At 30.4% G+C, this 26909-nt stretch overlaps 1 protein-coding gene across 4 annotated transcripts in view; it reads left to right on the top strand.

Moving 5' to 3' along the window:
* The first annotated feature begins 4721 nt into the window (after positions 1 to 4721).
* The window catches only part of LOC124359899 (serine/threonine-protein kinase Pak), a 60077-nt gene continuing 37889 nt past the window's right edge, over positions 4722 to 26909 (top strand). The window contains exons 1-2 of one of the 4 annotated variants that reach the window (XM_046813026.1): positions 4722 to 4894; positions 8350 to 8461. In XM_046813026.1, the coding sequence (XP_046668982.1) occupies positions 8400 to 8461 (62 nt within the window). In that variant the 5' untranslated portion in view covers positions 4722 to 4894; positions 8350 to 8399. Of the gene's footprint in view, positions 4895 to 7780; positions 7879 to 8349; positions 8462 to 21195; positions 21359 to 26909 lie in introns of those variants that run through there. The other 3 variants (XM_046813028.1, XM_046813027.1, XM_046813029.1) reach the window with 3 other exon arrangements.

The raw sequence follows: 26909 nt of genomic DNA, 5'->3' as shown, positions 1-26909 counted from the left end.
ATCTGTTGTGGTTTTTGCTATGCATTGATAATTAATCCAGGACACTTCCTCTTAGAAATAAGTCTCGATAAACTAATGTCGTTATAAGTGATCAAATTCCGTCTGTTTAAATTTACTTCTGTCTAAGATATTTCCAGTACCATTGTAGAGTTTGCCTTGTGTCCCGATCAAGAAAATATATACCAACGAATACAAACTTCAATCATAAAGCATCTTCTTTCGGCTCTTTTAATTAATTTTCGATCCAGTTTTCCCATATTCGATTACCTTATAGTTTTTATAACAGCGTACAAATAGTATTTACATTGCATTCGATGGTTTATTGATCATTTGTGCGATCTAAATTTAAAATTTTATAACTTCGTCTTTGCAATCTGCATTACATTACTGATCAAGCACTTAACTAAGATATAATATTTTTTCTAAAATTTAAATGTAAACCAATGTTTCTGCCTCTTTGATGAGCTACAGCTGAGAGTGTTAGTAGCTGTTAAAGTATCAGTTTACTTTGTACTACGTAGACCTAGTGCAGTCTGCTGGATCCGATGTAAAATATTACAAAATCAACAACAATAATTGATAAATAACAAAATTAATTAATAAACAGTTTAAATTGAAGCACATTGTAAAGATAAACGATTCTCGGATCCACCAGAAGATACACAAAAAATATAATTCAAATCAGTTCAGTGTATAAGGAGTTCAGTGACATACACACAAACACAATCTCTGACAACACAGGACAAATGGTTCTAAAACAGAATCTCAAAACCAAAAACACCTCACCAAACTACATCCAATCCAACAGACATCCCAATGAAAAGAACTTTTTACTTCTCAATAATATATTGAAAAAATGGAATGACAGAATAGATTATGAACCTCACATTAGCAGAGAAATCATATGAAAATTGTTTGATACTTTGACATATCAAGGACACAAAAGAATACAACATATTAGTATGATCAAGAAACAACAGACAAGCGAAACCAATATTTGATAATAATAATCCTTTTAATTAAATAAAAAGGAAGGGAGAGAGGAATGGGCCTTTCATATAGCATGAGGTAGTTAATCTAGTATGAACCAATAATAATAAAAAGGCCCATTCCTGTCCCCCTTCCTTTTTATTTCCGCCATCTTGTTTCTGTCGTAAGAATTGCCATTGGCGGTTGGCCTATGGTCAGTCGTAGGTGGTTGGTAGACAATACAGACGTATTGTGACCTGTATTATGTATTTCAGTTTTAATGATTAGTGTTGTATATAGTTTTTATTAAGTGCATGTTTTAGAGTTAGTGAAGTTGACACACAACATAGTGATTGTGATTCCTGACTTGGTAGTCACAACGCTTTGGTATGATTTGTTTATTTTAACCTAGTTTGTAATTATGTATTAGAGTAGTTATTTAACTGAAGAAGAGATCAGATTGCAGATCTCGAAACGTAGTGTGACTGATTTTTTGTTTCTCTGAATGATGGCAAATGTTCTGAAAAATCCTGCTAAGAATACTAACCTCAGTATCCATGTACGTCTTACAAGTAGTTTCCTACGAGTCAACAATATCTGACAGGAGATGCTGGCGCACAAGCCCGTAACACAAAAGCAGCACATGATTCCAAAATTCCCATCCATCGACTGACTCTCTTTCAAAAACAACCCACATAAGCTCGTGCAAAATTTTTAATATCCTGCCACAAAATCAAACGGCGATTAAAAACGGCTTCAGAAACGAAGAGATTCTGCTTTTCGAGTAGCAAAGCGGTATAAGTCTATTCTGGATTGGGCTGTATAAAAACGGCTTAGGAATCAAATTCAGCAGAATATTAGAAATGCCAAAGCAGGATTTTATAACACAGCTCATTTTGGATTAGGGTAAAAGAAATTGGTATTGTAAAACCTAACGATTTCACACCTTTACCCTTTGAGTTAAACACAACGGTTTTGAACACGTTGTTGTTATTAAAACAAAACTAATGCAATAATAAATCAATAAAGAGGGAAACGTTAAGACTATCTGGCCGAAACCTATCCTGTACAACTCTCACGGCCCGAGACTTTATACTGTTAGAAAGACCATGCACAACAAAATTCTTTTCAAATTCCGAAAAAAATATCCGTAGGAAACTATTTCATATTTCAGACTTAACTTATATATACCATCATAAGTAACCCTGACAGTCCGTGGTTAACAACACCAAAAGCCTTATTTACCTCAGACAACTACAAAAATTATGGAATGTCAACTAAGCTTTATTCAACAAGCTCAAATTTGTAACAGGAGACCGCCTCCATTTTGGCTAGGGTGAACCTTTTCAGGTCACGTTTACACCATTGTGTTTTCCTAATAGAGGCCTTTAATTTAATGTACAACTTGACCTATGTTCTCATTTAAGATTTTCTCCTAACAATTTATGGACCGTCCCCAGTGTGATGAAAAAACATATTTGCATAAAAAAGTAGATCTATATACATTCTTTCATAATGGATGATATGGTTTGAAATGATCAAAAACATTTAATATTTATTTCTCAAGTTAAAGATTCATTTCTTTAGATACGTCTATGTTCAGAACATGGATAAAAATAATGTATATGATCTTTCACAACTTGGTGCAAGTGCATGTTCCAATCCAAAATAACAAACGACGAAGTTGAAAGAGAGATCTGGTCTTTGAAACCCCATGCATTCTTCTAGTTTGGACGCCATTTCGTAATATGTAGTGAGGCAAGTCTGTGATTTAGTGTCAAAGCTCTTTGTATGTCTTATGAAAACCAGCAAGTTCCCAAATGCTTTAGAACACTCAACAATTAGATCTATCTACAACATAGGAAGAAAGGAGGAGTGCGGCAATTACAAACCAATCACTATCATCCCAATAATCTCTAAGGCTATTGAAAGAAAATTCATGACAAGACTCCAATAAATAAAAATAACATCATATCCACCAGCCTTTTCGGCTAAAAAAAAAACAAGTATTAACATGATCCTATTATTTTTGTTTCTCTTGTGGAAGAGAAACAATACTTGCTTTTTCCTGGAAGCAAGTGCACTTGACACAGGAAAATCGACAGTTGGGTTTTCTTTGATTTAACGACAGTCTTTGACTTAGTGGATCACAAATTATTGTTTATCGAGTTTCACTTATCATACTTAAAGGAGTTTCACAAGGGTCGGTGCTCCGGCCTGTGCTCTTTCTTTTATTCAATAGTGACCTTCCTTTTCAAGTATTAGATGAGGAATGTAAGTTATGTTTATTTGCAGATGATGTCTCTCCATAACTGATATCTTATGGTTGGCCAGAACGTGGAAGTAAAAGCTCATATAAATAATTGTCTTACTGTAATAGTTTTCTCGAAATCATTTCCCTTTAAACAATGACAAAATAAATCTAATCTAATTTCATATAATATTACAGATAATTATCGTCTTTTTCTTGTATAATTGGTAATCCACTTATCAATCTGCTTCCTTTTTCAAAGTTTGTTTAAAATGTGTATAGTCAAAAATTTAGGAATTATATTAATCATATTGAATTAGTATGCGAAAACCTACGTTCTGAAATTTTTATTTTGAAAATACTTATTTGAACTCTGGACATCAATGATTTGTTCGCAGCTATTACTAGGGCTAGTATACTCTTACTTTAGCTAGGATGTAGAAATTTAGGGATACAAAAGGAAGAGAACAGACCAGGTCCTTTAAAATTATAAAAATGGCTGTTGGCATCTTTTCATATTCCGTTTAGGCGCTCTTATAATTAATTCATATGTCCAAGAAAACAGCTTAATTTCATTCCCTTTATTCTATATTATTATAGAGGTCAGTTCTCTTTGTTATAAAAAGCATGCACTTTTTCTGGAGTATCCAGACTATTCATGCATACAATCTTCGCGTGCAAATAACAATATTACAATTTCAAAACATAAAACAACTTTTTATGAGACAGTTAGTGTGCAATGGTTATAGGTTCTTCAATTCTCTGCCGTATTAGCTGAATATTGAAGGTAGTGTGCGCGTGTTTCAGAGGTAGTTAGGATTTGTTGCAGGATTGCCATTACAGCAATTAAAGAGTTTTTGTCCTAACAATGCTAGTTTTATTGCCATCTGTAAAAGAAGGTTCCCATTTTGTATCACTAACTTTAAGTTTCTAAGAAAATCTGAGTGTAAAAGAGTTCCAAACTTCCTTTGCCAAAAGGAATGTAAATGTTTCATTGATTAAGACATGACTCCGTTATACGGCTTTTGTAACCAAAGAATTGCTCTTTTTCTTTCTATTTATACGAGTAGGTTCAAAATTTATATCTTGTATCTATCCATACTTACCCAAATTCTTTCTAAACTTGTTATTTCGATAAATGAATTAGACAACTTTATTTGCCACTCTACTAATTATTGATTTCGTATTATAAAAGAAACCCATCTATTACATTTTTCCGTAAAAACAATTGATAACAGTACATTTTAGCATCATACATACAAGGCGTGACAAAACATTTCAAAATTGAAAACTGGGTTATTAAGAGAGGCCCTTTTTAGCTATAAAATAAGAAAAGGTAGTATACGAGTATTTTCTCAAGAACCAGTATAATAGATGATTTACTTTGTAAATTTTTAATATTATTATGTACCTAGGAAGCTTATAACCTATTCTGTCATCATTGGGAACTTAGTTCATCGTTTTGGTTTCTCCTCTTTGGACCATGGAGGAAGAACAGGAATGTGTGCGACCGATATGTCATGGCGGTGAATCAGGTTGAGTGGTAGACAAAGAATGGTGAATTTAATGCTTAATTTTTATACTTAACACGGGTAGGCACTTACGTTTTGTTTGTACCGAATGTTTCATAAATATTATCAGTATTGTGTTTTATACGATTTTTTTCATCAAAGGGTATGTACAATACTTATATTAGTATCACGGCTACACCTATTAAAGGCATTGCTCTTATCAAATTTGACATTATATTAAAGAGAAAGTTGTATGTACACTAAGAAACAATATTTTAAAATTTCAACACTATATGCTCTGTTTCCAATAATCTCCACTAGTATAAAATTTAACATTAATATTTTATGTGTGATGGCCCAAAAATTTTCAAGTGGGAGTGACTTTACTTATAGGCTAAGCTAGCCTACAATTATTTAAGAACTAGGAATATGAAAGATCATGATAAGTTAGCAAAACATTGAACCCTGTGATGAAAATTCATTGGCTTACTGGCCTTGAAGTTTAATTTTTTTTTACCTTATACAGGTTACAGTTAAATAATCCTACATTATCGCCTAATTTACAGCTTGGTTGATTGATATTAAAACATATTATGACAGTAAATAGCCTAAGTAAAAGTTCAAATCCTTCTAACTGGATTGGGTTATTTTAGTTCATATTTTTAAATAAGTGATAAAGTTGGATGCTTGAAGCTTAGTAGTGGAGGCTAATATAAACATTATTTACCTTTCTTCTGTAGTTACAACCATTCATAGCTTTATAAATATTGTAGGCTGCATTATAGTAAGCTCCCAGCAACACAATTGAACCATGATACCAAATTATCTATTAGAATTACATAAACTATTGAATACAAACAATTCTAATTATAGTTATTCACATTATTTTAATTCTTGCCAGGTCTTTGTAATGTATTTATAACTACGGTTCCAAAGGTAGCTTACTAGTTAACAAGACAAACTTCACATAGTTGATGAACACATTAGTTGGTCTATTTAGTTTTTATTCAACATTAACATAATTGCATTTTTAGATATAAAATAGCTGAACTATACTGTAATTTGAAATTTCTATAACGTAATTGGTTTGACATTTTGTTTTGGTAGTTGTTACTCAAGAATATTGATGATTTTGGCCACTATTATACTCCAGCCATATTGTAAGGTTACATTGTGTAGAACATTTTATAATTCATTGTAAATAGTAACAGAGAGCCTAGGCCTACCTAATACATTCTGGGTTAGTAATGCTATGTTGACCGTTTACTGTGGTTCTTCAGTTAGTAGCCTAGTGAAAATGAAATTTGCCTGGAGGCCCATTTAGTAAGATATGTAAATGAATCTGACATCAATCATTCTGATTTATGATTTAAATAACTCAGTATTGAGAAGTAAGGCTGGACTGGTAATAAGTTGCCAAACATACCATGAAAATAATTGTTGTAATAGTAACAAAGTTATCTGTAGATCGGTGCACTGTTAAATATCTAAATTGATTATTGTGCCCCATTTTTATAAGCTTATTTTAAAAAAACTAGGGTAGAGTACGATAAGCGGATCCGGTTTTTTATATATAAATTATCAAACAATATACAATTATTATAGACATCAATATAAGGTAATTCTAAGCAATATATGGGTCAACTTCGATTTTTCTCATATTACAATATAATGTTCCAATAGTCAATTAGAACAGGAAATGACTAGAATTTCTTGCCGGAAAGCAGTTATAGGGGGCAGGCAACCGCCAGACGGTCATATATTGCTTAGAGTTACCTATTAGTGATCAGGGGCACTGACGTGATCTGGGCTTCAAATTTGGAACTACTCGAGTTAATTTTTTCTCTAAAAGAGCAAGCAGCGCGAAGCGCTGCGCAGCGGGCAGGCATCGTGCGTGATCCTTTTTTTATTAAAAATTTCTGATAAATTGTTATTACATATTACAATATAATGTAGGTAATGTATGTAAAACAATTTTAAACACATAATTACATGCTGGAAAGCAAAGTAAACCAATATAATCCGCCCAATAAAAAATCCCCGTAAAAATCTGGTAAAGGAATCTGTGTCATTCCTTTGGCCTGAATCAATTCAGTATGGACGAAGATCACGCACGATGCTTGCTCTTTTAGAAAAAAAATTAACTCGAGTAGTTCCAAATTTGAAGCCCAGATCACGTCAGTGCCCCTGATCACTAATAGGTAATTCTCGCGGTTGCCTGCTCCCTATAACTGCTTTCCAGCAAGAAATTCTAGTCATTTCCTTTTCTAATTGACTATTGGAACATTATATTGTAATATGAGTTGCCTGCTCCCTATAACTGCTTTCCGGCAAGAAATTCTAGTCATTTCCTTTTCTAATTGACTATTGGAACATTATATTGTAATATGAGAAAAATCGAGGTTGACCCATATATTGCTTAGAATTACCCAATATAATCAACCAATAGTAATTAATTCGAAAAACAACTAAATCGTCTTTACCAACTGTATACACATTTTCGTATCCTAAACACAATTTGTTCTCTAAGTAAAGTTTTTAAATAAAAAAAGATGATTGGCTTTAAAAAACTAAACAAAATAACACTTAAAGATGATTTTCTGTGTTGTTTTCAAGATGTTTGTTTCTTTTTTGTTTTAATAAAATGACATTTGTCCTGACATCTGTCTTAATGTTATCATTTTATTAATGGTTATGGTTCCTTTAGTATTTATGACATTATATAATTGTTTGAACTATTTTTATTAATTTGAAACATGTGACTTTAATTTATTATTTTAGATACATTGATATCGATTGATAGTTCTGTTATTCGATATATTAAGTATTGGTAATAAAATTGTAATAAACGATATAAAAATCAGGTCCGCTTATCGTACTCTGCCCAAAAACTGAGCTAACACCTAATGCATACTCTAAGTGTACATTATCCGATCCTGTATATATTATTTTTCGAATAGTGTTTATTCTAGCCATGTTACCTAATTTGATCTAAAACCACTTTTAACAATTTCTTAAAATTTATAATTTTATTTCCAGAAAAAATTTTCAAGCGGTCACAAACCATATATTGCAAAATAATTATTAAGTGTTAGTTGAAAAACACCTCTCGAGATAGTACTTAAATTCAAGCTCAGATCACGTGAGGTAAGGCACTTGTAAAAGACTAATTTTTTTCTATTTATATTATGTACATTAGTATTTACCTATTTTATTGCTTACTAAAAAGTAATACATAGGAACAGAGTGGCTCCCGTATAGCACCAAAGTACTGTATTAAAACAAATTAATGAACATTTTAGCAAATAATAATATAAATTTCAAGGTTAAACTAAATTTAATATTGCAACATTTATAGAGAATAGGCCTAGTAAATATGTTTATATTTATCATAAGTTTAATAGGAAACTGCAGAAAACCACTACGTATGTGTTTAGTACATATTAATGAATTTTTACTATTATTTATTTTAATGTAATGAAAAAAATTAATAATAAACTATCACAACAACATATAAACTAACAACAACATATAAATTAAGTACTTCTACGGGTTTTACTCCTAAAAAGTTCTTCCAAATGAGAATAGAAACTAATTATAAGTGGACTTTTGTTTCAGGTTTAGCACTTCTGTGATTTTGAATATTTTATATAGACCTATAAAAATACATGAAAATGTCTGATGATGAAGATAAACCACCTGCACCCCCAGTTAGATTGACTAGCAATCGGTAAGTATAATTAAATTAATATTTATAAAACATGCCTGGTAACTTATTATTTATATTCAACTTCTTTACAAGTAAAAGGATTTATTTATTTTTTCTGTTATTATTTTTGAATTAACTTTTTAACTGTAAGAGATGGATTATTTCAGAGATCTATGTTTTGCCCTGGTTGGAGGTTTTAATCCAAAAGAGAAATGGTGTTAGTTAACAATAGGTCCATTTCTGGACAAATATACCACATGAAGCCTAATATAAAGTGTTACGTGGTTTTGCTGTGCTGCTCTAGGCCATTGTAAACTATAATTGCCTGAAAATGAACCCATTGTAAATTAACTATACCAGTTTGGACTCCTTTTCACCATTCTGTCTAACTGTGTTGTTTGTTGTGTTATGTTAGCCTAAGTGCTTAAAAATCCTCGCTTATCAAATAGTGAAATTGCGATGATTATTTAGTGCTGTATGTTTTGTTCAGAGTGAAGGTATTAGTTATAATGACATGCGATACCCGGAGTGCTATAAGTTTCGGAGTACTTGGGAAAGTCTATGGCAAAGTGTACAAAATATTTTTCACAGACAAAACTTGGTGTAGACAAAATCTAAATATATCTCGCACTTGTCAAGAATTTTGTAACCAAATCTAACAAAAACCGTAGTAGCTACGTTGGTACAAAGGATGTATTCCAGAAATCTATGGTTGGAGAGAAGGATTGAAGACACCATCAGGAGCATGAAACAAGCGATGATCTTTGCAACACTACCCTCAGCAGTCTGGCAGTTTGTGCATTCAGCAGAGCAGATGCTAGTCACGGTAAATTAACTAAACATGTTCAGTTAACCCTAGTGCTGCTATGCGTCTCGATCGAGATTCATTTACACTCCCGTCAACCGCTAGTGTCTCGATCGAGTTCCATTAAGTAGCGCATTCTTTATTGCATAATGATTACATGAAATAAGTTTTATATATTGTATTGTATATCGTTGTGTTCAGGGAAAACCATAGTTTTATATTTGCACTTAGAAATATTATTTCGTTTATGTTGGCAGCACTATTATTTTGCTCTGGCTGCACTGCTCACGTCGCATCGAGCTGCCTGCAGTCTGCTTGGTCATTGTTGGTTACATGTGATTGTGCGTTGTAAAGAGAGCGAATTATCGAGAAGTAGTGATATTCTGAATTGTTTATTCGATTTAGAGAGTGACAATGAAAGTGATGTATTGATCAATGATCCTGTCAAGAGCATAATCTTGTGCGTCTTCTTGGTACCAAAATGCGGGTGTGCGCTGTGTGTTCTACGAAAGAAAAAAATCCCGTAGTCATTTTTGGTGTCCTGCCTGTAATTGTGGTATTCATCCACAATGTTACCATAAATTAAAACATTATTGGAGAGCAGTGGGGGTTGGTAGAAAGAGGGCAGCCCCAGAAGATGATGATGACCCACAGTAAATACATAGTTGCAAACTTGTATATAGTAAATATTTTTATTTATAGTTTGTTTATTTTAGGGTTTTTTTGTAATAAAAGTGTATATATTCTTAATCTACATTATATTTTTAATATTATTAGTGTTTTATAACAAAACTTATGTACAAGGACGAAAGCGTATGTGAGTTTGAATGTAAATATAGTGTTTATAAAATTTTGGATTTTTGAAATATTTAGACTAAAGGACACACATGAAATTTTTTGTAAGTTTTATTTTTAAATATTATTATTTCTTGTAATTTACTGAATATAATGATATACAATATTTAATATGTTGTGTTAAAAATGTATTTAAAAAAAATTTATAATGACCCTTGCAAATATGTCAGTTATAGCTTAGCGATCGAGACAAATAGTTTTAATTATAGATTTTTACTATAGAATATTTTGCAATAAAATTGTATATATTCTTAATATGCATTAAATTTGGAGTTTAATGAATGCATTAACACTGAAATTATCTATAAGGAAAAAAATCAAATGCAGGCTTTTTTTTAATTTTCCAATTTTGAAATCTGTTGACTAAAGAACATAAAAAAAATTTGTTTGTTTGTTTTATTTTTACATATTATAATTCCTTGTAACTTCCTGAAAATAATGATATATAATACTTAGTATGTTTTAATAAGAATGTATTTTCTAAAATTTTTTAGAAAAACGCTTGCAAATATGCCAATTTGTTTAGTGGTTGAGACAAAAATGCCCACCGGTTCTAGGGTTAAATTTGTTTTAAAACATTACATTTTTTAATAGTTGTTAGCAAAATTACGAGTCCAAGATAACTTGCAATAATTCCATAACGTAACCAACGTCAAATTTTTTAAATCAAGAATAAAAGTTAAATGGTAATTTATTAAAAACTTTTCAAATATAATTTTAAAATGATAAAATACTTATTTAAAAGCGGTACACTTATATACAATTTTGGTCTCTCAATCTGATCACAAGTTTCCGATCTTTAGTTTAGAAAGTTGCAGTTTGGTTGAAAAGCGACAGAAACTGGAACTTGTTTTCGTTGTTATAAACATAAAAACTGGAAATTATTATTTTACTTTAAATTAGTCTAAACGCAGAAATAAACAAACTAAATTTTAATGTAACTCCCAATTTTGTCTCTATTGGTTAGTTTGTCGTTAACTTTCAAATTCTGGTATCTAAACTTTTTGATCTGAGAGTAAGCACCTTATACTTGTTTTATAAATAGCAGAATATTTCTATAATAGAAAAATCTGATACCACCCATCTTAGCTGAAGAATTCCATTACCATTGTGTAAGTGTTGGGGGATAAGTTGTTGATAAGTAAGAATCTTAAGTAATAGCAATTCAGTAAAGTTGGAAGACCTCCAGAAAACTTTCACTTTCAGGATGTTAGTGAGTTTGAGGTTCTTAATATTATGTATGATATACTAAAAGTCTTCCTGGAGCGAGGATGTTTGTAGCTGAGGGATTAAACAATTTCTAAGCTCTCAGCATTTTTTATCAACTTTTTTGCTGTTCCTTTTTCCCAAACTTCTTACACATGCCAAGAGTACACCACATTAAAAAAGGTAATAGATAAAATGTAGATATTTATAGAACAATATGAGTAGTCTTTGTATTTTCAAAAATAATAGAGACATGTGTTAAACTTTTGAAGACAGTGTAAAAAATTATTTTAAACAAAATTCTATACTGCATTATTTAGGTAGATTTCATAGAGATTTGCCTATTGTAATCGCTCTCCCCTTGTTTTAAGTAGTATTCAATGCTGTGAGAATATTTCTTTGTATATAGCTGAGAAGATTTTGTTAGCCACTCTTCACTAGTCAAAGGTTTCAAGATAGCAGCCATTCACATTCAAGAAAAAAAAAAATTTAACTCAATTAGTTCACAACCACATACTGGTTAGACCCAAACCACTGATGTAGTGGTTGGACGAAATACTTATCATACCATGCTTGTTGTTTCTGTTTTTGGTAAAATATAGCTCTAACAAAAGTTTATTATTATTAATGTTATTCTATTCGTTGTGTTACAATATGGTAACTGAATTTTACAAAGACAAAATAGCTTGACTGTTTCTCAGTCACCAAGCATGAAAAGAATGTGTTAATATATTATTAATATTATTTTTAATTATGTGCCATTGTTTTAGTTAACTGTATTATTGAAATAGTTATTTTTACAATAATCTTATTCCCAAATACTTGCAATCTCAAAAAAGAATTGATTTTAGTTTACACATTATCATGTTCAGTTTACTTGTAAATGACAATAGTACATGTATAAATTGTTTAGATTTCAGTCTTAGAATTTTGTAAACTAGAATTTAAAAAATTCATACTGCTTTATAAAGATATGTATTGTGTTGCTAGCTTTATTACCAAAAGATGACAAAAATTATAAAAATCAGTTGGATATATTTGTTAGAACAGTTCTTCCAAAAGTGTGCAAATCTACAAATAATGTAGCCAGAATATTTCAATAAATGTTAACCTGAAAAGTATAGCCTTAAATACTGAAACTTCCATGTTTTATACTTAGACTTACACAAGTTGTGGACAAATTTCAAATTTTGATTTCAGTAAATATTATATATTCTAATGCATTTAGTTAACAAAAGGAAGTATCTTATAGGGAACGGTGTTGTAAACAAATTGTGTGGGCTATTCTTGTTATCGCCAGGTGACTTTACATAAAATAATGACATGCCATCATTATCAGTTAGCTTGTCATACGTTAGTGTCAATGACGTTCCAAGTTTACCTGATTTTGGTTGTAACATACTAAGGTAATTGTAATGTGTGCAAATAGAAGTTTTACTAGTGCAAATAGGTTTACAATGAAGCCTAAAAACTGGACTTTACGTATTAGAAAGTATAAACATGCATCTCTTCCATTACACTTCAGACCCAGGTTAGTAATTGAAGAGTTTATTTCCAAATCTGTACTATTATTATGTTACTTTAGTATACATTTGATTGATTTCTTTCGCATGAATTTTGTAATTTGTTATATGAACAAAATTATATCAAAGAAATTTTCTGTACACATATTTCATAGTATCATCAACTAAGAATTCCTTTGTAGCAAATTTTTAAAGTGGGAAAATGTGATGAATTCAGTTGTAAAAATTGTGAACTGCATTAGATATTATGCACTTAACCACAGACAATTTCAGAATTTTTAGAGTTGCATAGCCTAGTTATATTCAGATTTAATCTACCATTCTGAAGTGAGCTGGCTGAGCTGCGGAGAGTCCTGATTAGGTTCTTTTACTTGCGTTCTTATTGAGACATTTTTAGCTACTAAAAATAAGACATTGGAAAAACATTTGTAAGTTATGTGTATTCCTTTGCGAAAGAATGTGAAAACATCTTACAACTCTTCAAAATGAACATAAAGATTAAAAACTTTGCTCACTTTCCAGCTTACAAGAAGCTTACAGAGGAACTTAGAGGGAAGGGTGAAGAGTTTCTTATTGATAAATGTGCTGAAATAATCAAACTCATAGAGAATGATTTCATGCGTGAATTTCATAGTTTGTCAAATGAAATTCGATTGTTCCAAAACTTTTTTGAAATAGACGTAATTAACGTAAAGGAACATTTGCAAATGGAAATTATAGAGTTACGAGCTAGTGACACACTGAAGAACTCATTCAATAATAACAATTCTCCACTATTTTATGTGAGTTTTCCAGAGTGCTTTCAGCAGGTATGTTCACAATATTTTAGTACCTCCATAATGCAATAAAACTTTTTCGCATATGAAGCAAATTAAGTCAGCAACTCGCTCGAGGTTTACTGATAATGAACATTACATCAACTTCTAAGAACTAATGTCACAAACAAAGAGGGTTGACACAGAAAAGTTGGCGTTTAAGATGCAAGCCCAGTCATCCCATTAAGGACAGTTATAATATTTCAAAAATGCTTATCTACTTGTTACTTGTATTAATTTTTGAAATGAAATAAAATTATGTTTAACTAACATGTTTGTTTAGTTAATATTTAACCTGCACTAAAATGACATTGTCAATATTAATATCAGTTTGAATTAATCTACATTTACACAATTATTAATGCACAAGCATGTTTATAAATAAACCTAGATTTATTTAAAATACTAGGCTTAGCCCTTAAACAGAATAATAACAAATAAAAGTTGCTTGTGTGTAGTAAGTGACGTGTAGCTGTGCTCGTGGTCAAAGTTGTATTAATCATGGCTAAAAACAAGCTGAGTTACCTGCAGTTCTTAGAACAGCATGACTTTTACCCCGCACACATCCTTCTCCTAACCCCCCACCCTCCACCACTCATCAAACGAACCTGAATATTGGCGTTTAGTCATGTCATTTTGAAGATACGGCCCATAGGTTTAAAAAGATTGCAGAGGTATAAAGGGTTTATTTAGGCAGATATTCTTTTTTTAATTTAATATGAGAGTTGCCAATCAAGAGTGAGCTTTAAAATGTCTTTTTACTCAAATATCATCAGTTATTACAGAATTGCACATCTGTCAAGTACAATGCAGTTCATTTCAACTATAGCTGTCAACAGTATTTAAATACCTTTTGAGGCCTAAAGTATTAAAATAGTTTATAATACAAATAAATAGATCAGGATAGAAGAAAGTTTGTAAAGAATGCAAGTTTTGACTAGATTGAAGATCAAAATAGGGAAACTCATATGATATTACTTGATATTGTGGAGTATGCATTAGTAAAGCCAGTTAGAACGGTTTTGCATTAAAAAGCAATTTGAAGTCTAGTGTTGTTCTTTTCATAACAGTGCCTGACTGAAAGCATAAACAATGAGGGAAGTCTTTGTAGCTGGTGTTGACTCACAGTTGTGATTATCTAACTCTTCCTGTGTGGAACTGAGTGTGGCCCGTGTTTGTTATATATTACTTAAGTTTGAAATGAGTTGTTTTGCCAGAAGTTATACATTATACATATTAGAGTAAGTGTCTTTCAGGTGAATTTAGAAATTCACTGAACTTCATTTGACATTTCATTGTTATTGATTTGACATTAACAAAGTTTATTAGTTTTATTGTTATTTATTAGAAGAAACATAATTTGTATACTATTGAAACAGATATGAATTTAATGGAATAAATTTATTTGATTTTTAGGGGTTTACATTAAAAACTATGTAAGTGTTATAAGATAAAATAAAAAATAATTTATTGTTGCAGATTAAGAGTCTCATAGGTTGCATATTTGATTTGAGTTTTTAATTTATGAAACTAAATTGGTAATTATCGAAAAGTTATTTGTTTCAAAGTACTTCAGTAACTGTATTAATGTATTAAGGCTCCTTTTTCAAAAACTTGCGGGTTGTTGGTAACAGAGCAATTGGATACTTTGCTATGTTACTATTATTCCCTTTTTATTTACTGAAATTATGTTTGTTTAAGTTTTGATGGAGACCATCCACTAATTAAGGATTTATTAACAACATGAGTCACAGATTTTTGTTATATATGGTGCAGTTGCTTTTATTAAATGAGTGGGAATTTAATCCCAACCAGTCGAGTAAGTGTTTTTCAAATTTTGTATATTGCTATAGGAGCCTCTTTAAGTAAATAGTTGATCTTTGGACAATGTATGGATATTATTAAAAAGTAACCATCAAAATATTTAAATCAAGTTATAAATTTATTCTGAAGCCAAATATTTTATTCTTGTCTGTTTTATAAAATTTGTAACTCCATTGTTATTCATTTGTGTTTTTGTAAATTACCACTTGATGTGGTATTTCTTTGAAAAATGGTTTTAATTAGTTTCTGCTAGGACTACCAGTATATCAAATTTAGTTGCAAATTATAGAGGATCAGGTTGAAAATTGTATATTTTGGCTTGTTGATTTGACATGTATTTGCCTGTTCCATACACAGAACATCCACATCCATTCTACACAGTGTTAGTCATAAAATATTGCTACCATAAACAAAATAATCTGGAGCATAAATACATTCAATAAGCTAAGAATTTAAAACAAACTAAAACAATATTTAGCTGTTTCAAATTTGAGATGAATTGGCAAATATTATTGGCAATAATATTGTTGTTTGTTTTTCCTGTTATAGTTGTTTTTACGAGCAACTAAATAAAATAGTAAGAGTATTTCTTGTACAATTTAGTTCATAAAAACATAAACAACTCTAAAATATTACTAAAAAAACTTAAAAAAGGTTGGAATTAATGGATTTGTCTCTCATATTGCATTTCTCCCTCATAAAGTTTGATAGGGATAAGTTGCCACCCTGGCATTTTTTATATATAAAAAGGTTTGATGAAACTTTTTTACTAGTAATGGAAGATTTGTGTATACTGAACTGATGATTTTAAATATATGTATTTTACTTAAAATCTGAAATTTTATTTTCAATACCTGTTTAACTGGGACCATCATGAATATTCGTTGTTAAAAAGAGTCGATACTTCTCTGGTTAGCATTTCAGAGGCTGTTTTGTTAATAATTAAAAAATAATTATTAGAGGTCTTTCTTTAAAATATAACATTATTAAAGTGTAAGAAAAAAATAACATCCAAACTAAATTTGATTGAAATTTGTCCCTAAAATGTTTACTCTTAGAAATATCTTAAACCTAATTTCTTTTCTCAATGTTTTCAAAAATGATATTTCAGTAAAAAATAAAAGTTGAGATAATTTGTCATTCTTTCCTGATTCCTGTAAAGGGCATGTCCATGGTAACTCGCGTTACATTTCAACGTGGGTCCTAAGTTATTCGTTGAAATATTTTAATTTTTTAAAGCATAATATTAAGCAAAAATATCTTGCAGTATTAAGCAAGAATTATAATACACACTGGCCAGATTTCAAACTTCCTGAGACTAATAATTAAGGTAATAATAATTCTCTAGTTTTGGAGTAACTCATGTTACACAAAAAGGACGTCATAATTTGAAAGCAAACTTTAACATGAAACAACTTTTGTCCTAAATGTTTAATTTTCTTAATCTAATTACTTAAAGATTGGCTCAAGAGTTTGTAGTTTAACTGTGACAACTACAACAATAAAAAACTGAAAAACATAATTTTAATAATATACTATTAACCTAATTGACAGTAACTCATGTTTACATTGTGTCTCTTTCCTAAGGACATTTGTTATTTGTAGAAATACATTTTGTTATGTAATTTTATATATTGAATTGTGTTTAATAACTACTTTAGTATCAGTACACTTAATATTTTAGTTTGTATGATTAAATAGTTGTTTTAATTGTAAAAATAATACAACTTTTTACAAGTGTAAAAAACAAGTTTTAACTTATTATTTCTAAAAACAACATATTTTTTTAGCCCTGTTTCTATAACTTCTAGTTTGTATTTTTTCTCATAACACAACTATGAAAGAATAAAAAGATAAGATCAAATAACTTTATGGTAATTACAGACTACATTTTTACATGGTTTTGTATATATAAAGAATATTCACTAACGCTTAAAACAATTAGACAGTCTGTGTAGCTAACATTTTACATTTCTCTGATATTTATTTTGTTTTTTAAAATAATAATAATATTTACCCACCTTTCATTTTAATTTCTGGAAGAGGTATGACACTCAAAAATTTGTCCAAGTTTGACGAAAGTAACATCATTTTCGATCGGTTTGAATGTATAACAGTTTTTTATCACTTTTTCAAACACATTACTTGGGTCTCCAAACTTGTCAATACCACTTTGGCAAATAGCAACATAATTAAATGTAACCAAAGAACCTTTTTCACTAGGTTGAAGTGGTAACTCACGTTTACAACATATTGGTGTGTACTTGAAGTGGGCCTAATAAATCAAATAATAATTTCCTGAATAAAAAGATTTATATAACTTATAATGTAAGGTTATCTCAGTTAAATGCAAGTTTTATATTTATTAAAATCATAAGATCAAACCCAAAATATTGGAACAAATTTCGGTAACTCATGTTACACTTATATTTAGAAGTATGTTTGAACAATTAAAACAGGCATTATATTCTGACCAATACAAATATAAATATTACCATAACTATTTAATTGCTTTGAGGTTAACTATGTTAAGAGCTTGTTTTGTATTAGTATTAACTCCAATATACAGGGTGGAAAAAAAGTATGGAAACGCTTTCACTAATTTTGTATGGCTTCACTTATACAAATTAAATTTTGTACATCACCACTTGTATTAAGAACCTAGTTTTTGAGACCAGTGGGGACATTTTATCTTTTCAGGGGGACGGCCCGTGAGGAGTCGGACGAAAATCTTAAATGTAAGCATAGGCCGAGTTAGGTATCAAATTAAAGGTCTAGTAAAGAGAAACGCATTACCGCAAACCGCACTTAAAAAAGGTTGACCCTATCCAGAGTACGGGCCGTTGAATTTCATAAGTAACGTTTGATTAATTTATTATTTCTCCGCAATTTCACAGTCTCCAGTAAACTGTTCTGACCTGAAAATGACACTTTATGGAACACAGTTATCCAAAAAGAATTAAATTAAAAAAATTATCTATGTATTACAAAAAATAACCATACCTTTTAAATGAGGTGCTCAAACTGCTCTCCGAACACTTGTTGGCAATGGAGCTAGTCTATTATAAAAAACTTACTGCAGTCACATTTTGAAGCATCTTGGGTGTAATTCTTCTTGCTTCTTCTAATAAACGATTTGTCCAAGCTCCCTCAATGTTGGCTGGTTTAGTTTTATACACATTATCTTTTAAGAAGCCCCACAAAAAGAAATCTAGTGGATTAAGATCCGGTGACATAGCCGGCCACTCTACGGTACCCACCTGCGACCAATCCAACGGTTAGGAAACACTTCATCTAACAGATTGCGCACTCCGCAAATAGTAATGGGGCGGTGCTCCACATCTTGCTGAAACCATACTGCATTAAAATTTGCCCCAAGAAGAGCACGCACTGCTGGCAAAATGTTATTTGTCAACATATTGAAATAAATTTCGCCTGTTAGATTTCCATCTATCACAAACGGTCCCAACAATGTTATTGTTTATTATTCCAGCCCACATATTCACTTTCTGAGGCCTTTGTGTGTGGCCTTCTATCATCCAGAGTGGATTATGGTCGGCCCCAGTAACGGCAATTATGCCTATTAACTTTTCCATTAACAAAGAATGTAGCTTCATCTGAAAACAATATCGAACTTAAAAAATTTTGAATTTCGTCACACTTTCTCATCATTATTTCGCAAAATTCAGTCCTTCGATCAAAATCATCCTCTGCAAGTTCTTGGGTTAGGTTTACTTTAAAAGGGTGATACTTGTTTTTGTGTAAAACATTCAACACTGAGGTATGGCTCATATCAAGATCTTTCTGCAGCCACTCTGGCCGAGGTGCTGGGATTTTCAACAAATGTTTGGAGTACATACAAAGAATTTTTTGTTCATTTGTTGCCGATTTAGGCCTGCCACTTCTTTCGCGATCTTTGACTGTTCTAGTTTCTTCAAATCTTTTTACTGTCTTAAACACTGTTGACTTACTAATTGGGGGTCTATCAAGAAAAGTGTCATTATACAAATGTGCTGTTTATTCATAGGGACGAACTAGATATCCATACCCACGCATCATAAGCAGCGTGATTCTATCAAACTCACTAAGTGACATTGCTTTTAAAAAACTATTAGAATAAAATGTAAACACTTAAGTAAAAAAAATGTATAACTATCGCAGTACCTTCTAGTGAAGACTTTCAACTTTATCTTACGTGGACGAAATTATAACGTAGACTAAAAACCAAGCTGATATTAAAAATACAAAACTGTGGAGTTTTGCTGTGACAGTACTGTTTGTATTGCCTAAACCAGTTATGTTTGCCTGAGATAAAAGGACTGGAGGGACTGGACCTTGACCTCATGTTAATAAGGAGTTACGGTGGTATTATTGAATACTCTTAGTTTCTTGAAGACAAGACAGGAAACCCCCTATTTACTGTTATCCAAACAAATGTAGAGGTAAAAAAAAATAATTTTTTTGTTGGAAATTGTTTTTCAAAATTTACATAACCGACATAAAACATACTACTGAAAGTAAATTAGTTACTTCACAAGACAAAATTACTAAATTTCTTTGTCATGATATTCATACGGCCCGTACTCTGGATAGGGTCAACCTTTTTTTAAGTGCGGTTTGCGGTACTGAGTTTCTCTTTACTAGACCTTTAATTTGATACCAAACTCGGCCTATGCTTACATTTAAGATTTTCGTCCGACTCCTCACGGGCCGTCCCCCTGAAAAGATAAAATGTCCCCACTGTCTCAAAAACTAGGTTCTTAATACAAGTGTGGTGATGTACAAAAATTTAATTTGTATAAGTGAAGCCATACAAAATTAGTGAAAGCGTTTCCATACTTTTTTTTCCACCCTGTAATAAACAATGTTTAAAGTGCTATGAATAAACAATCTTTACAGTAACTCACGTTACAGAAAAACTTATATGAAATTCCTGCAAATGAAACAAATTAAAAAAATTTAAAAAAATAGTACCATACTTGTAATAGTTTTTCTTCAATAGAATCTGTTTTATTATTGTTATTGGTTGTGTATTACATGAAAAATCTGTAATTTTGGTAACTCACGTTACATGAAGTAAGGTTTAAAAGATAACCTAATAGAAAGAACAATTCTTAACCTAAATTTAAAAAAAGCATAATTTTAGTTAGCTTTTGTTCCAAAGATGGCTTCTTGGTACTGGCCACCTTTCTAGATTAATGTATAATCAGTTATTAAAATTGAGAATGTGAGACTTACAAACACCATCAATGAACTCTGCTAACAGGTGTTAACTAAACACAAAATACCAACAAAAATAAAATTTTTTCCTCTAAAAAGCTAATGCTGTCAACATTGCTCAGAATAATCTTTATCTGAAAACATTCAAACCTAGGTTATTTCATAAAAATATTTTTTTAACATTTTTGTCCTGTTTTACATGGACATACCCTAAAAGTAAAATGTAATTTATTTTTTACTTAATTTATAACAATTAAAAATGCTTACCTTTTGTACTTTCTTCTTAGAACTCTAAAAATTTATACCCTCTCTTTAAAAGTTGTGCTGTATTAATCCAGTTCCTAAAGCACATATTCTCCTCTTGCCAGTGTTAACAAATGGTAATTATATAACTCAGTTAATACTGTCTTTTTAACTATAAGAATGCAGGGGGAAGGATATGGAAAGGAAGAATGTTATCTGTGGTTATCAGACCAACTTCCTTGGGAATTATACTGCTAACTTCATATAGTAGATTCAGCTTTATTGTGTCATGTTGCACATCTAGTGACAACTCAGCATTCCACTTGTCCTCAGTAGAAACATTTCATCATGGTCACCAGTATTTACTGCTCTATTAAGTAAAAAAAGTCAATAATATTTCAAGAAGTGTTATGCTGAATCTTATAAGGTAGGTGAATATAAGAACATGAAAAGCAATATAATATGCAATGTTTCATTAATAATAAATCAAAATTTAATAAACCTTATTGTAAATTAATGTTTGAAGGTTAATAGTGGACAAATATAATATCTTTAAAATGATTATTAAATATGAGTAGTAAAATATCAAATCAATCATTCAGTTTTGTGAAGTTACTATTGTCTGAGGATAAATGGAGCAAAGTTATTTACATTACAGTGTTGGACACTTGGATCCATATAAATTTGTCATGATATCCTATGATTTTAAATAGCATTGCCTGTTTAAAGAATAAGTGTTATGTATTTTTAAATTCTATTTAAATTAAATTTGCAAATACTTTTCTGATTGGCTTGATTTTGTTGTAATCATTAACTTTTGTTACTATACATTTATTAAACAGAGGTGTTTAGGTAAATATAGCAATCTGAGTATTTATTCAAAAGCAGAGTACATTTTTCTGTGTTACAGTTAGAGGGAACAAATTATATTTATTTTTATCAGTTCCCCTCTTCTATACTCCAAAAATACCATTGGGGGAATGTTGTCTATTTTTAGAGACTGTTTTTGCCTATACTAACATTTTCATCCTGAAGAATCTGTCAAAGTGTTTAATAACGAAGAACTGATACTCCTTTAGATGTATTTTATTTTCAATACCAACCAACTTTAACAATTTAATGTTTTATATATATATATATATATATATATATATATATATATAATTTTTGAATAAACTACAATTGGTTGTGAACATTGAAAAAGATAAATAAAACTACAATGTGAAGTAATTGCGTATTTTCGAGCTAAGATTCAATAGTTATAATCCTGGGTGTTAAGAAGATAAAAACAATATGTGGAGTAAGATAATCCAAATCTTTACACTGTCACAAAGCAAACATATTGACAATGACGTGGACTTGAAGTACTGCAGTTACATTATAGTTATACTGAGTATCAGTGACTCACTGATTATGGTTAATAGTTCATGCTCACCTATCCTATCAGTTGAATACTGATAAATGACTCACAATTATACAAAATTACTATATGTAATAGTGCTATATATGTAATGCAGTATAGTGATTTTCAGTTAGCCTTAGGTGTTAAATACATTTTTGAATTTTGATTCATTTCTAAAGATTTTAATCTTTATTAAATAATATTCTTGATTTATTAATTCCATCAATAATAAATCAAAGATTATTATCTTTATATATATATATATATATATATATATATATATATATTTATATTTATATATTTCTTGTGTTTGTGTGTATGTGACTGAACTCCTAAATGAATGGTCCGATTTTGATGAAATTTTGTGTGTGTTTTCAATGGAATTCTAGAATGGTTTAGATTCACAATTTGGTCCAATTAATTAAATAAACTATTTAAATTAATTTTTTAATTATAAATTGTTGTTGATGTTGGAGTGTTTTATATTGGATCCGACATACTGCGCTACGACACGTAATACAAAGCGAACTGATACTTAACAGCTGTTAATACTTTCAGCTGAAGTTCATCAAAGAGGCAGAAACATTTGTTTACATTTAAAATTTAGAAAATTGTTATTGTAAAGTGCTTGATCAGTAATGTAATGCAGGTTACATAGAAGATGTCACTGCCTAATTTTAAATTTAGATTGCACCAATGATCAATAAACTATCTAATGCAATGAAAATACTATTAAACTATATATTAAACGCTATTATGAAAACAACCTCATTGTACAAATCCGTGAATGTTTGCACATAAGGTAATCGAATTTGGTTAGATCGAAGGTGAATGAAAAGAACCAAAAGAAGACGCTTTATGATCGAAATTGGTTTTCGTTGATACATTTTCTTGAAGGCACACTCCTCAATAAAACTGGAAATATCTTAGCAGAAAATTAATTTTAACAGGCTGAATTTGATTCTTTATAACCTAATTAGTTTATCGAGATTCATCCATATAAATTAATTGTTCTGAATAACTTATCAACACCTAGCAAAAACTACAAAAGATAGAGGCAGGAAATATGGTACATACCTTCATAGTGCGCCTAAGAGGCTTACGAAGGAACGATCAATTATCTCAGCAATGTTTAGAATGTGATAGAAAAAGAATACGTGAATATAGTGTACTGTTTTTCAACGGGAAATTGCGTGCGAAGCCACGGGCAACTGCTAGTATTGTGTAAAAGTCAAGTCAACACATTTTTATTCATCTTTTTGTATAAATGTTTATACAAATGAGAAATGTCAGAATCAGAATCATTTTTATTGTCATTTATCTTTACAGATTGGACAAAGTCAGTATATATAGACATAAATACAGTTCTCAGCGAATACCACTTTACAAATTAATTAAGTTAAAACAAACAGTAAAACTTAGCCCAACTGACAAATAAATATATAAATATATCCTATTTAAATAAAATTTCTATGAGTTTAAGAATTCTTCTACTGAATAAAAAGCTTGGCTTATCATCCATTTAGCCACTTTTGTTTTAAACTCTTTAATGTTTGACAATCTCCATGCTTCTGGTAACTTATTAAAAAATTGTATCTGTAGATATTTATGGCTCTTAGCATATTTTTCCAACCTTACAACAGGTAAAACTAAATCTTTGGCATGTCTAGTGTGATAATTATGTACATCTGTAAATTTAATAAAGTTAGTAACATTTTCTCTGACATAAATTAAAGTTCTGAAATATAAAAATGCAAGGAACAGTCATTATATTGTAGCTGGTAAAGTAATTTCTGTAACTTTCCCTGTAGCCTAATCCAAACATGATTCTTAAAGCTCTTTTCTGCCATATAAAAATTCTGTCAGCACCCACACTATTTCCCCATAACATATTGGCATACAATAAATGTGAGTGAAAAAAACTAAAATATGCAGTCTTCATTAACTCCTTACTAACACAGGACTTTAATTTTTTTAGTAAGAAACACACTCTTGACAGTTTTGATATTAAATTATTAGTATGTTCATCCCAAACAAGTTTGTGATCTAACGAGACACCAAGAAGCTTTACTGGTTTGGAAATGTCATCCTCTATTTCAAAATTTCTCAATGAAAATAGTATGAGTTCAGTCTTACTTTCATTAATTCTTAAAAGATTTGACTCAAACCATAGACTAGCCTTATTAACTACTCTGTTTGTGTCACTTAAAACGCTAGCTAAATAGTTGTCTTTTACAATTAAAGATGTGTCATCTGCATATAATATTGTCTTACAGCTTAGACTGATTGGCAAATCGTTCATGTATAATATAAACAGAAGGGGGCCAAGGACAGAACCCTGTGGGACCCCAGCAAGAACCTCTTTTCGAGATGAATATTGATCTCCAACACAAACCATATGTAGTCTACCACACAAATAGGTCCTGAAGAAACTTAACTGATCGTTGCGGATCCCATAATATTCTAATTTATTTAACAAGATGTCATGTGAAATACTGTCAAAGGCCCTGCTCAGGTCCAACAGAGTCATGCCCAAATATTCATGGGCCTCAAAACCTGACAGAATCTGAGAGACAACCTCATCCAGTGCCTTCACAGTAGAGTAGCCTGGCCTAAAACCAAATTGGCTACTTGATAAAATTTTATTTACATCCAGAAATTCTAAAATCTGTTCCTTAGCGCAAGTCTCCAAAATTTTAGAAAACACTGATACAATTGTTATTGTTCTATAATTATCTATGCATGTTCTGTCACCCTTTTTAAACAGTGGTATACTTTTTGATATTTTCAGACAATCAGGAAAATGTGAGAAAGACAAACTAAGGTTAATTACATATGTTAAAGGCTTAATTATGAAAGGAACAATTAATTTTATTATTTTGTTTGAGAATCCAAAAATATCCTCACAGTTAGATGATTTCGAAGCTTTAACAACTGCAAAAACTTGCTGCTCATTAACATTTTTCCAGAGAAAATTTACAGGTGAATTTTTAGCTTTTTTAAGAAACTCATCATAACTAATACTACTATTACTCATTGTTTGTTGCTTAAGCAATATACCTTCACCAATATTAATGTAATGATCATTAAATTGTTCTGGCGTTATCAATGGCAGCAGATTATCCTTCTGAAAATGGTTACCTGATTCCGACTTTATAACATTCCATGCCGCTAAACACTTATTACTAGCATTATTAATAAATTCATCATTACAATTTATCTTAGCATCTTTGATTTTTTCCCTGTACATTCTCCTTTGTACGTTGTAACAGTTTTTTAAGGCAGCATTGTTCCTATAGGTAGGTATTTTTAACATATCCCTCAGTGTATTAACAATATTTCTCATTTTATGACAGGTCTCATCAAACCATTTGGAGTTAACAGCTTTCTTGTGGCTTTGAACCTTAATAGTTTTCTGAACTCTTGGACAAAAAAAATCATATAAAGTCTTAAGATTATTTACAAAAAATTCAAAAGCAACATTTGAGTCATCAATTTTATAAAGATCATGCCAATCACACTTAGACAAGTGTTGGACAAACAAATTAAAGTCAGTTTCTTTGGATTTCCTAAAAGAAATATGTTTTACCTGAGAAGGCATTGACGCTACACAGAACTTAAAATAAATTATGCCATGGTCAGATATCTGATAATTCCATAGACTGCTTTTAAAACAATTTTTATCTATATTTGTTACAATGTTATCGATTAATCGTTTTTGTCTTGTAGGAATACTATTTGCATGATATATGTCAAAGAAGTAAATTGTGTGTAGTGAGTTGATATAAATAACTTAGGCCTGCATGTCAATTTATGAACACAATTTTACATGTCCTATAAGTACAAAATCTAAAGTTGAATTAAAATAATTGCTTGCTATTTTAATTTTATAAAATTATACATAGAATTTATTACAAATGTGGATAAAGCATTACTTATTATTATATGAATTGTAGTACTCAATTAATTCTTTTAATAATGGTAGAAAGTAGACTGCTCCATTCATGAAATACTATTTCAAAAGATTTTTTTACATTTGATTGATTACCTCTCTAACATTTTTTGGAATAAATATTAAAAACTGGGTCCCCATATAGCTTTCTTTGGAGAAACTTGATCTGTAAGCTGTATTAAGGGAAACTAGTCTGAATTTATTTGGCTATGGTCAGGTATTTATATCATTGTATATACTAATTTTATAATAATTACCTAATCATTCTGATTTATCACAGTACACAATTATTCCAAAGAATAACATGAAAGACTTACACCAAATTGTTAGTTTTTTAGATACATTAAAAATAATTATAGGAAAACGTGTCATTTTGAGGATTGAACTCTACCCTGCTCTTCAGAGGTTGGAAAACCCCCATACATAAACATGCAAAATAAAACTAAAAAAAATTATAAAAAGTGCAGCAATGGACTGCCACTTAAAGATTGATAAACTTTTATTTTTTAAGTTTTTTGTCCATATTTATGTATCCTACTTTATGCCTGAGGAGTAGGTAGATTTAAATTCGAAATATTGTGTTATACTTTTATAAATAACTATGGTAAATGTCCTTAACAAATC

Source organism: Homalodisca vitripennis, chromosome 4, assembly GCF_021130785.1.
Source record: "Homalodisca vitripennis isolate AUS2020 chromosome 4, UT_GWSS_2.1, whole genome shotgun sequence".
Classification (NCBI taxonomy): domain Eukaryota; kingdom Metazoa; phylum Arthropoda; class Insecta; order Hemiptera; family Cicadellidae; genus Homalodisca; species Homalodisca vitripennis.
The sequence above is the reverse complement of the archived record's forward strand: the minus strand, read 5'-3'. Positions and strand labels throughout refer to the sequence as shown.